At 42.8% G+C, this 12,112-nt stretch overlaps 2 protein-coding genes across 6 annotated transcripts in view; both read right to left on the minus strand.

Annotated features, from left to right (window-relative positions):
- SLC36A3 (solute carrier family 36 member 3) overlaps positions 1–8,403 on the minus strand; it is a 47,541-nt gene extending 39,138 nt beyond the window's left edge. The window contains exon 1 of the mRNA XM_022590187.3: positions 3,063–8,403. Within this exon, the coding sequence (XP_022445895.1) occupies positions 3,063–3,202 (140 nt within the window). The 5' untranslated portion in view covers positions 3,203–8,403. The remainder of the gene's footprint in view (positions 1–3,062) is intronic.
- A 146-nt stretch (positions 8,404–8,549) lies between these two features.
- The window catches only part of SLC36A2 (solute carrier family 36 member 2), a 75,392-nt gene continuing 71,829 nt past the window's right edge, over positions 8,550–12,112 (minus strand). For 4 of the 5 annotated variants that reach the window (XM_089909586.1, XM_089909587.1, XM_089909585.1 and 1 more), the window contains one exon: positions 10,061–10,435. In XM_089909586.1, the coding sequence (XP_089765712.1) occupies positions 10,164–10,435 (272 nt within the window). In that variant the 3' untranslated portion in view covers positions 10,061–10,163. Of the gene's footprint in view, positions 10,436–12,112 lie in introns of all 5 variants that reach the window. The other variant, XM_030762809.2, reaches the window with a different exon arrangement.

Genomic DNA, 12,112 nt, shown 5'->3' on the forward strand with positions numbered 1-12,112 from the left:
TGCATATAGAACACTTACTATGTGCCTGGCAGGGTGCTAGGTACCAGGGTTCTAAATGTTCTCCACACCAGTGCTGGCAGCACCTGCTCAGGCACCACCAGTCCACTAGGGAGGGGGAATGTGGAACAGGATCTTGAGAAGAGAATCAAAAAGGAATTGAAATGAAAAGTTGACTGCAAAGGACTGAACTGCGGTAGGACCACTGGATTTTGAGTTCTAGCTCTGCCATTAACCGACTGTGTTTGATCACTATTTTGGGAAGGCCCCTCGGCTGCTTACATCTTCTGTTTGTTCATCTTGACCTGCCTACCTCCCAAGGATATAATAAGAATCAGAAGAGGTAATGAATCTTGGAATTGTGAAGTGCTTCACAGATGTGAGGCATCATCACCATCAACATCCTTATCACCACCACCACCTTTGGTTTGGCCTTCTGGTGCTCACCTGTTTGAAACGGCTTCCTAAAGAGGAGACAGAGCTGGGGTGATAGAAAAAAGGCAAGCAAAGGCTGGTTTAAGCAGGTAGTGGGGCCCCCTCCTCCTGTAACAAAAGGTACCTGGAGGAGGACATTGGAGGCACCTCCTTGTGCAGCCTTTGGACTGTCTGGAGGCAGCCCGGAGGGTGGAAATAAACTGACCAAGGTCACATGGCCAGTCAGTGCTCACGTCTCCTGGTCTTGTCCTGCTGGTTAGGGTGTCAGGGCTGGGTCAGGTTTTGGCATTTCAGTATTGCCCAGGGAGAGGGCTGGGGCTGAGAGAAGAGAGTGACTTCCAGCATCTCTGTGAGTTCAGACTTTTCACCTAAGCAAAGGGGGTGGTGGTGGTACAAGCTGTCCCTTCACTTCCAACAGAAATTTATATTTCTTGGTAACTGCAATTTTTGAAAAATATATCAAAGTCAAAAAAAAAAAACCCCAAAAATCCCACCCTATTTAAAACAATCTTTTGTCAATTCTTTGATAGTAATTTCTCCAAAAGATGTGCCCCCTTCCTGTTCTCCATCCCTCCATCTCTCATTTCTTTCCTATAGCAGCGTCTTGCCCAACCTGATCAAATCTCTTGGGAAGGGTGAGATAAGGGTTTGGAGAAAACATTGCACCTCAGTTAACAGCATCATAGAGCAGGGCTGTGAGGAGTAAAACACATGTTGGGAGCTCCCAGGGACTTAAAAAAAAGTTTCTATTTTTTTTTCCTTGAAAAATGATACATTGTCATTATAAAAGGAAATACTCAAATTCCACCAATTGGAAAAAACTACTTTTAACACTTTAACATTCCTCTAGGCATCCTTACTTGTCTACAAATGCACACAGATTGTACACAAGGAGAACCATTATAATACTGTATTTTAATTTTCTTTATGACTAGTATGTCCTACATATTTTCACACAACCATAGATTTCCTTCATCACTCCTCATGGCTGTATTGTATCCCACTATGTGTATCATACTTTAAATAATCTCTCGTTGTTTCTCAATTGTCAGTATTACAACCAGATTTGAGGTTAAGATCTGGCTTCAATAAAATTATCATTCATACCTGCATTATTGTCTCCTTAGGAAAAATTCCTGGAAGTGGTATAACTGATCAAAGGATTTATTTATTTATATTTACTTACGCTTAAAAAGCCCTAAGTAGGGGAATTCCCTGGTGGCGCAGTGGTTAAGAATCCACCTGCCAATGCAGGGGACACAGGTTTGATCCCTGGTCCGGGAAGATTCCACATGCCACAGAGCAACTAAGCCTGTGCGCCATCACTACTGAGCCCGCGTGCCACAACTACTGAAGCCCATGCACCTAGAGCCCGTGCTCCGCAACAAGAGAAGCCACTGCAATGAGAAGCACGCGCACCGCAACGAAGAGTAGCCCCGGCTCGCTGCAACTAGAGAAAGCCCACGTGCAGCAACGAAGACCCAACACAGACAAAAAAAAAAAAAAAAAAGCCCTAAGTAACACAGTATGAAATTCAAAAGGTAAAACAAACTAAAAAATAACCCAAAAAAACCTTATGTAGTGAACATAATGTCTCTTCTATCTCTGCCTCTCAGTCTCCCAATTCTCTTAGCCAGAAGCAGCCACTACGGCCAGTTGTTTGTGTGTGTACGTTAAAAGAAAGCATAGGCCAAATAAGTATTTGTATGTTTTATATAAATATGTGTTAGGATTCGACATATATTACAACATTGCCATCTAGAAAGGTACTAGCTTAATTCTTCCCAAAAGGACACGACAGAGGGCGTTTCCTGACATCCTTTCAACACTGGGTATTGTCATTTACAATCTCTCTATACCATGGATATTATCTGATCTGATTACTAAATAATAGTCTGATTGGCAATACAGCCCTGGGGAAAAGAGCCACGTGTCTGAGTTTATGGGAGTAAAAGTAGGGACATGGGTCTAGGAGGTGAACTTCTATTTCCTGGATGGGTTTGTATGAGGAAGGGAGAGGGAGGCTGGTGGGTGGAGACAGAGGGAGAGAGGGAGAGGGAGAGAGAGTATGAATGATAGCAGAAGTCGACAGAGAGGAAAGCAGCTTGAAACTGCTGAAGAAAGAACAGTCAGCCTGAGATAGAAAATTGTTGTGGGAATTGAGAAGCTCACGTTGGGGACTTCCCTGGTGGCCCAGGGGGTAAGACGCCACTCTCCCAACGCAGGGGGCCCGGGTTTCATCCCTGGTCAGGGAACTAGGTCCCGCATGCTGCAACTAAGAGTTTACATGCCACAACTAAGAAGTCCGCATGCCACAACTAAGATCCCGGAGCACCGCAACTAAGACCTGGCACAGGTTAAATAAATAAATTACTTAATTTTAAAAAAAAAAGAAGAAGCTCATGTTGGGGATGACTCTCTGCGATTTTGCAAAACCTGTGAAACAGGTGTAATACCCAGAGCCACATGGGTCAAACTTCTTAGATTCTGAAGGTTTCGGCTTTAATCCACGTGTCTCCTGTTCAATGGGAATAAATGTGTTAAGAAGAGAGAAGTAGGAAGTTGTGGCCCCGCTCTGTGAAGGTAGCAGTGCCTGACCTCAGATAGAGGAGGGCCGTGCAACCACTTACGATAATCCATTGGCTTCCTCTTCAGGGCGGACACTCTCTGAAGTGATGCTACTTCTACTCTCCGAGAGTGACTTGGACCCATCATCCAAGGACTTGGGCTCGCTGTTGTTGTCACTTCCAAGCAATGAGATCTTCAGCATGGTGGGTAGGTGGTGGTGGCTCAGGGTTAAGGACTGTAACAGCCTTGAACCAGCCTCCCATGGGTTTTTCTCCAGAGGAACCAAAGCTGCAGGACTGAGACGCTGGCTTCTAATTCCCAAGGGTGCCTGGCCCTGGCGCTGGTGAGAGGGGGACGCTGATGTCGATTATATGCCTCACTTGGCTTTGGGGACTTACGAGAGTCTCATCTCAGGATGATTCTCAGGGCTCCTTGTGATTGCCCCCGCCACACGCTGGGACTCGCCCGGGCTTTCAGCCCCTCCCAGTTTAGCCCTTAGTGCTTTAGGGCAAAGTGAACTGTGTGACTGGGAGGAATAAGACAGCATTGGACTGGAGGTTCTGGTGCCTGGATGTAGGGCCAGGCTCAGGGCTTGTCTGTCTTTGGTAAGGAGGAAACCAGAACTACCTCACAATGGAGGCTGCCCGGCCAATAAGGTGCTGCTGACTCGCAGGACGCAGGTGTGGCTCAACAGAGGGTAATCTGGCTGCCGCCTTCGCTGCGTGGGGGTGGAGTGGCTTTATTTTTAAATTGATGTGTAGTTGATTTACAATATTATATTAGTTCCAGGTGTACAACATAGTGATTCAAAATTTCTATAGATTAGCCTCTAAAGTTATTATAAAATAATGGCCATATTTCCCTGTGCTGTACAGTATATTATTTATTTCATACATAGTAGTTTGTACCTCTTAATCCCCTATCCCTGTCTCATCCCTCCCCCTTCCCCTCTCCCCATTGGTATCCCCATTGGTTTGTTCCCTGTATCTGTGGAGTCTCTTTCCTCACAGTTTTTTATAGTCATTCGTTTATTTTTTAGATTCCACATATAAGTGATAGCATACAGGATTTGTCTTTCTCTGTCTGACTTATTGCACTAAGCATAATACCCTCCAGGTCGATCCATGCTGTTGCAAATTTTCATTCTCTTTTATGACTAATAGTCCATTGTATATACACCAAATCTTCTTTGTCCATTCATCTGCTGATGTGCACTTAGGTTGCTTCCATCTCTTGGTATTTGTAAATAATGCTGCTATGAACATTGGGGTGTATGTATTTTTTCAAATTAGTGTTTTTGTTTTCTTCAGATATATACCCAGGAGTGGAATTGCTGGATCATATGGTAATTCTGCTTTTAGTTTTTTGAGGAAGCTCCGTACTGTCTTCTATAGTGGCTGCACCAATTTACATCCCCACCAACAGTGTACAAAGGTTCCCTTTTCTCCACACACCCCCAACACTTGTTATTTGTGGTCTTATTGATGATAGCCATTCTGACAGGTGTGAGGTGATATCTCATTGTGGTTTTTTTAAAAAGTATTTATTTATTTGGTTGCGCTGGGTCTTAGTTGCAGCAGGCGGGCTCCTTAATTGTGACTCGTGGGCTCCTTAGTTGTGGTGTGTGAGCTCCTTAGTTGTGGCATGCGAACTCTTAGTTGTGGCATGCATGTGGGATCTAGTTCCCTGACCAAGGATCGAATCTGGGCTCCCTGCATTGGGAGTGTTGAGTCTTATCCACTGCGCCCCCAGGGAAGTCCCTGATTGTGGTTTTGACTTGCATTTCTCTGATGATTAGCAATGCTGAACATCTTTTCATGTGCCTGCTGGCCATCTGTATGTCTTCTTTGGAAAAATAAAGATGTATATTTTTAATGGCTATTAATTTTTGCCTTTAAATATCTAATTTTTAATTCTTAATAGAATTCTGGGTTTGCCACTTACTAGTTGTGTGGCATGGCCAAGTCACTTAACCTTTCTGTGCCTTACATTCCTCATCTGTAAAATGAGTATGATAGTAATACCAATGTCAGAGCGTTGTTAGGAAGATTAAATGAATTAACATGTGTACAGCATTTAGAACAGTGCTCAGCATCTGGTAAGCACCAATAAGTTATTACTGTTGCTAATACATTTTCTAAATGGCTAGCTAGTTTCCCCAACACCATATATTGAATAATCTATCTTTTCCTTATTTTATTTGAAAGGTTTCCCTCATATTAATCAAATTTCTCTGTAGGCTTGGATCTGTTTTTTTGTATTCTCCTTTTCCATTGGTTAGTCTTTTCTAATGCTAGTACCAAATTGTTTTAGTTATGTAGTATATTTAATATCTGATAAGAAAGGGCCACTTTACCTTTTTCATGATTTTATTTCCCCCCTCCATTAATCCTTCTAGATAACTTTAAGAATCTCCTAACCCCCTCAACCCCCCACTGAAATCTACTTGGGCATTTTTATTGAGATTAAGTTAGATTGATAGATTATATTGGGCAAAATGGTCATATTTACAATGTGAGTTTTCCCATCTAAAGCATGCATTATGACTCTATTTATGGAAATCTTAATTTATGCCTCTTAGTAGACTTTTTCTTCACATAGATATAGCACATTTTAAAAGTTTGTTTCTAGGTGCTTTTGTTTCCTGTTGTTATGTGTAGGATTTCTAATAACTCCCCTTTTATTTATTTTTATTATTATTTTTGAATTGAGGTAATTCTGATATATAACATTATATGTTTCATGTGTACAATATTATAACATTATATGTTTCGTGTGTACAATATTAAATTTCTACTTCTCTATACACTACAGTATGCTCACCACCATAAGTTTAGTTTCCATACATCACCATACAGTTGACGCCCTTTACCCATTTTGCCCTCCCCCATCCCTCCCCCTCTGGAAACTACTGTTCTGTTCTCTATATCTACGTGTTTGTTTTTGTCCAGTTTGGTTTGTTCATTTATTTTGTTTTTGTTTATTAGTTTTTAATACATATAATCTCCACATATAAGTGAAATCATAGAGTATTTGTCTTTGACTTCTTTCTTTTTTAAAAAATTATTTAATTAATTAATTGTTGGCTGTGTTGGGTCTTCGTTGCTGTGCGCTGACTTTCTCTAGTTGCGGCAAGCGGGGTCTACTCTTTGTTGCAGTGCATGAGCTTCTCATTGCGGTGGCTTCTCTTGTTGCGGAGCACAGGCTCTAGGCACGTGGGTTTCAGTAGTTGTGGCACGTGGGCTCTGTAGTTGTGGCTCGCGGGCTCTGGACTGCAGTTGTGGCTCATAGCCTTAGCTGCTCCACGGCATGTGGGATCTTCCTGGACCAGGGCTTGAACCCTGTCCCCTGCATTGGCAAGCAGATTCTTACTGCCTCAGTAAGAGTCAGTAAGAGTCAGTTCTGCCTCCTTTATGTGTTTCAGTCTACCCACCTTTAGGTATACAGATGTTTAGAATTCTCTAGTGTCCTGGTGTGTTGGGTAGAGGAGCCTTTGTTGAGTTGTGGATGTTTGACGGATTGTAGATTGAAGGGGGGAGAGAGAGAGGTAGCTCTTCACTCCATGTTGCTGATATCATTCCACTCATTTTGTTTTTTTGATGACAATTAGTATGTAGGAAAGATAATGATTTTGCACATTATATTTTAATTAATTAATTAATTAATTTTTGGCTGTGTTGGGTCTTTGTTGCTGCATGCGGGCTTTCTCTAGTTGCGGCGAGCGGGGGCTACTCTTCATTGTGGTACACGGGCTTCTCATTGTGGTGGCTTCTCTTATTGCGGAGCACGGGCTCTAGGTGCATGGGCTTCAGTAGTTGTGGCATGTGGGCTCAGTAGTTGTGGCTCACGGGCTCTAGAGTGCAGGCTCAGTAGTTGTGTTTTGTGGGCTTAGTTGCTCTGCGGCATGTGGGATCTTCCCGGACCAGGGCTTGAACCAGTGTCCCCTGAGTTGGCAGGCGGATTCTTAACCACTGCGCCACCAGGGAAGTCCCAAAGATGCTTGTATTTATGTTTATATTTGGTCATGGTTTTTCTGTGTGCTTTGTCAGATTTTGGTATCAGAATCAGAATATCTTTGTGTAAAAAGTAGGGAAGACTTTCTTTTCTCTCTAGGCCTGAGAAGAGTTTAAATAGCATCAGGCAGACTTGAAGGGTGGCAAGGAAATCCTGCTTTGCTCCTGAATCACCATACAGTCTCCAGAAACCCCCTCTTCAGTTCACAGCTGATTTATTACTTATAAAGAGAGGCTGTGGGGTTTCTAATTTTTTAAAATGTGTAATCCACTGGACACATTTTTCCCATTTTTACTTTAACCACCATCATTCAAAGGTCTCTCCTGGGCTCTCTACAAAGCAGTGAGGAGTGTTGGTGTGGAAAGTCTTCAGTCCTGAACCCATTTGTCGCTACATGTTTGATCGTCAGCAAGTTATTCAATATTTCTAAGCCTATTTCCTTATCTGAAAATGAGAACAATGACAATACATACCTCATGGTTTCACCGTAAGGATTAAATGAGATAAGCACATGCAAAACACTTAGAAAGTGCTCACTGAGGAACGGAATGATTTTCTCTGATCCTTGATTCAAAAGCAAGCTCCCAAAGTTAAAGAATCAGTAGGCGGGTAGGGCTGGGGAAGCCTCTGTGTGTGTGTGTGTGTGTGTGTGTGTGTGTATGTAAAAACCCAGTATCAAACAATTAAAAAATTTTAATACCCCCAACACTCACACAATTCTAATAGTTGGTATCTTTAGTGTTGCTGACAATTACTAATAAGTCTCCCCAGATTGCTTTTATTGCTTATATCCATGTTGCTAAATTTCTTTCTTTCTTTCCAAGATTTAACTTTAGCCAGACTGGTCTAAATGATAAGATTAACCTGATCATCTTACACAGTAGGGACTTGTCCTTGGAGAATGAGAGTGACCATTTTTTAATAACAGAGAAAACAATCTTAAACTTAGCAAGGTTGGGTGGGGTGACAGTTGAGCCAGGTGGAGGAGACAGGGTCAGAGAGAGGAAGACCACTTTGCCAAGCCTCTGAACCAATCGGTGGAAGTCCTTTGGGTCTTTTACATTTCTGATGTAGAAATGATGACCCAGCTCTCTGGCCAGGTAGGCTGTGGACCACTGCAGAGGCTATGAGTGTCCCATCTCCCAGCAGGTACTCTGCAGACTATGGGATCTGGGTGTGGAGCTTGTGTTCATGAAGTACCTTCTGGAATCCAGCAGGTAGAAAGTAACACACAAAAACAGGAGACCAGGACTTGGGAATTGAGGCAGACACGCCCCTCACCCCTCCGTAACTTCCCTAGGCTGCAAAGGGAGGATGATGGATAAAAATAAGCAGGAAAGGGCTGTTTAAAATGGTATCCTAAAACTGAGGCTGAAACAAGCATGGGTCACTTTCCAACACCATAGAGAGTGTAATAAGAAACATCCTTACCCCCCACTAAACTACAGATCTGCCTACAACATCTCATTTATCTATATGCCTTTCCCCAATTTTAGTGATTTTAGGGAGGAGGGAGGGAGCCGTCACCACCAAGAAGGGTGAAGTGCTGTGTTGGGTTGAGGGGCTCCTGGCTGTCAGCCAAGGTCAGACATGACAAAAGGCACGGGAATGTCAAGGCAGCAGGATTGAGTGGAAGGAGGGTCAGATTCAGTGTTGGGAGACCCAAGTTCTACTCAAAATCCAGCTCTAATGGTGCCACCGGTGGAAAGACATGCTCAGTACTCCAGAGCAGTTAGTGTCCCCCTGCCCTCAAAAGGACCTATGATGGTATTAACTTAGTTGATGACCTGTCATTATTCCCCAGTAGAGAACAGACTAGCTGGAGGACGGAGATTCTTTTCTCACTCATTAGTGTATCCCCTTTAGAGAAATGTATCAGTTAGCTTTTGCTGCATAAAAGCTTCCACATCTCATGGCTTAAAACTAAAAACATTTATTATTTCTCGTAATTCTGTGGAGCATCTGAGCAATATTTATGGTCCAGGCCAGCTTGACTGGGGCTGTATATAGTCTAGGATACTTCACTCACGTGTCTGGAAGTCGGCAGGCTGGCTGTTCTGGGAGATGGGGCTCAACTGGGATGATTCATTTCTGCTCCACATGGTCTCTCTTCCTCCAGCAGGCTAGCCCCGGCTTCTTCACTTGGTGCTCTTATCTACGCAGAGCATCACGATGAAAGTTCCAATGCATTAGCCATCACGAAACCGCTGCTTGCGTCACATTTACTAATGTCCCATTGGCCAAATCAAGTTACAAGGCCAAGACAAGATTCTAGGGGTAGAGATATAGGTTTCACTTCTTGATGGGAGCTGCAATGTCACATTGTCAAGAGGAATTTGTCGCCATTTTTGCAAACTATTACAAGAACTTTGAACTATGCTTGGTGTGTGGTAGGTAAGAAAGAACGCTTGTTGCAAGAATCAAGAGGTTAAAGAAAAAAAAAAGAATCAAGAGATAAATAATGAAATAATCATTGTCCATCCCCACCCTACCCCCAACCCCCCGCCATTGGCACATCCATTTCTGTGACGACTGTCCCTTGTTGAGATCTTTGAATTGGGCCAAAACTTTATCCAGTTGTTTAGAAAGTTTATTGCCCTTGACTTAAATATGGTGGTTCCTTTCTGTCTGAGAGTTGCAGCTCACCATGGACCTGTGGATCCTGTCCATCTTGACGCTGGAGCTGTGCACACCTTGCTGGATTATGGATTATGTCCCCACTCTTAATCTTTGCTCTTTAAACAGATCTGGAAAAGAGGACACCCTTTGTCTACCAAATCACCATCAGCCTTAGCTGGCTGCACCTCCTTCTGTCAGGTGCTGCCTCTTGGATGCCCCCTGGTGGCTTCCTCTTGCATAGCCCCACTCAATGTGTGAAATTCATCGTGTGAATTGCCAAAAACCCGAATGGAATCAAGAGCCTTCAGTGAGAGAGCTCTCAGTGTAGTGGAAAGCTAGAGATGGAAAGAAAATAAATTAAAAAAAATTTTTTTTAAATTACCATCTAGACCTTGTAGCTGCTGAGTCCGTGCTTGTTTCACTGTGACTTGACTCAGAGAAAGGTAAAGCAGCAAAATATAGATAATGCATATAGAAGAGATTTATATCATTAAATGTCAGGTGCTGGTGGGTAAGAAGCAGCGCCATTTTCACTGAATAAAAATGGTGGAGTTGGAAAACGTGAGAGGGTCTTCTGACTGGATCAGCTCGTCCAGGGCCTGGTAGGTCCCCATCACAAAGCCCACGAAGCCCAGGATGCTGATCAGGGCGTCCTTGATGATGGTGACGGGGCTCATGCCCTCTGAGTAGTAGGTGGTGATCTCCAGGAGGGGCGGGATGATGAGCGCCAGTGCACTGCTGCTCAGGGAGCCCACCAGAGAGAGGACCAGGTCCAGGCGGGGGATGAGGATGGCCAAGACGCCTGCGGGAGATGATACGGGATAGAAGGCTCTTCCCAGGCTTAGCCAAAATTTTAAAGTTTGTTTTAAAAATCTTTCTCTTAAAACATATATCAGTTATTTCTCATACATTCAGTTACTTAAAGAAAAAGTTGAAACTCCTGTAATACCCCCCAATCACATTCACTAGAGGTTTATACATTAAAATTTTGGTGTGTCTCTTTTCAATCATTTTCGACCAATTATTGTTCAAATATATACATTCATATTGTTGGGGAGAAAAACCTTCCCGCTTCCCATTCAGGTTCAAGTGTTTGGGGGCCTGAGAATTTAGCTGACAATTAGGCAATTAACAGGAGGAAAGACAAAGTTTATTTCGGGCTAGGGAGCCTTCAGATGAATTGGCTCTCCAAACAAAGAAGGGGAACTGGATGGGGGAGAAATAGCTTCCATGCAAGAACAAGTGGAAGGTATGACATTCTCTGATAATTTAAGTAATTACTCAGTCTGTGATGATGGTTAGTCTTCTTTCTGATTGAAAATCTCCCAGAAAGGGGATTTATGGTGCCTGTATTTTTCAGAAGTTCCTGCTTAATTCAGCAAAGGAAGTTTAGATAAGGCTTTGCGCCCCCTGTGGCTGCTTGTTCTAATGCTTTTAGCCTAAGATAATTTTTATGCCACGGAAGTACATTTCGAATCTCTACGTGTTCAATGATTAAGCTCTTACTTAATAAATAACACTAAATAACAGTGCTGGGAGCTGTCCAGCTGTTTGGAATGTGTCAATGTACAAAATAGACAAAAAAAAAAACCCCTACCTTCGTGGAACTAACATTAATAAGTAACATGACTGCAAGAACCTCTTACTTGCAAACAATTAGAATGTGAAATTATTTATAGAAAGGGGTCTTCGGTGGGAACAAGATCACAGGGTCCCTCTAAAGCAGTATCTTCTCCAGGTTTTATATACATGTCAGAAAACATCTAACAAAGAAATACTAAAAGCTAAAATAAAGATTTTGAAATTATATATATATATAATATATACATATATGTGATATAATTATAATTATATAATTATATTTTATAATTATATATTATATGTAATATATAATTATATGTTTAATTTTTTATATATAATTATATATTATGTATATAGTTTTTTTTGTAGGCTGTTTTATAGGCCTGGGCTTTTACATTTTTTATTTTACCTGATGGACAATTTTCCTAGTTACAAAGAAAGCCCAGGAGGCTCCCCCAGGTTTCCTGGGGTGGAGTGTGGTATAACAGAACAAAACAGGACTGGAAGGCAGGATTCTGGTTTCTCCCTGTGTGGCCTTGGGTAAGTCTCCACCCGTTTCTCAGCTTTTTTCCTTATCTGCCAAACGGGGATGGTAGCTATCCTTTTAGGTATTATGGGTCATACCGCAAATGGTGTTAAAGTTGTTTTCTGTTTGTTTGTTTGTTTTGCGGTACGCGTTCCTCTCACTGTTGTGGCCTCTCCCGTTGCGGAGCACAGGCTCCGGACGCGCAGGCTCAGCGGCCATGGCTCACGGGCCCAGCTGCTCCGTGGCATGTGGGATCTTCCCGGACCGGGGCACGAACCCGTGTCCCCTGCATCGGCAGGCAGACTCTCAACCACTGTGCCACCAGGGAAGCCCAGGTGTTAGAGTTTTAAATGAGTTAATTCGTGTAAAACA

The sequence above is a fragment of the Delphinapterus leucas genome, chromosome 3, assembly GCF_059928025.1.
Source record: "Delphinapterus leucas isolate spDelLeu-1000000601 "Yukka" chromosome 3, BTC_Dleu_Yukka2, whole genome shotgun sequence".
Taxonomy (NCBI): Eukaryota; Metazoa; Chordata; class Mammalia; order Artiodactyla; family Monodontidae; genus Delphinapterus; species Delphinapterus leucas.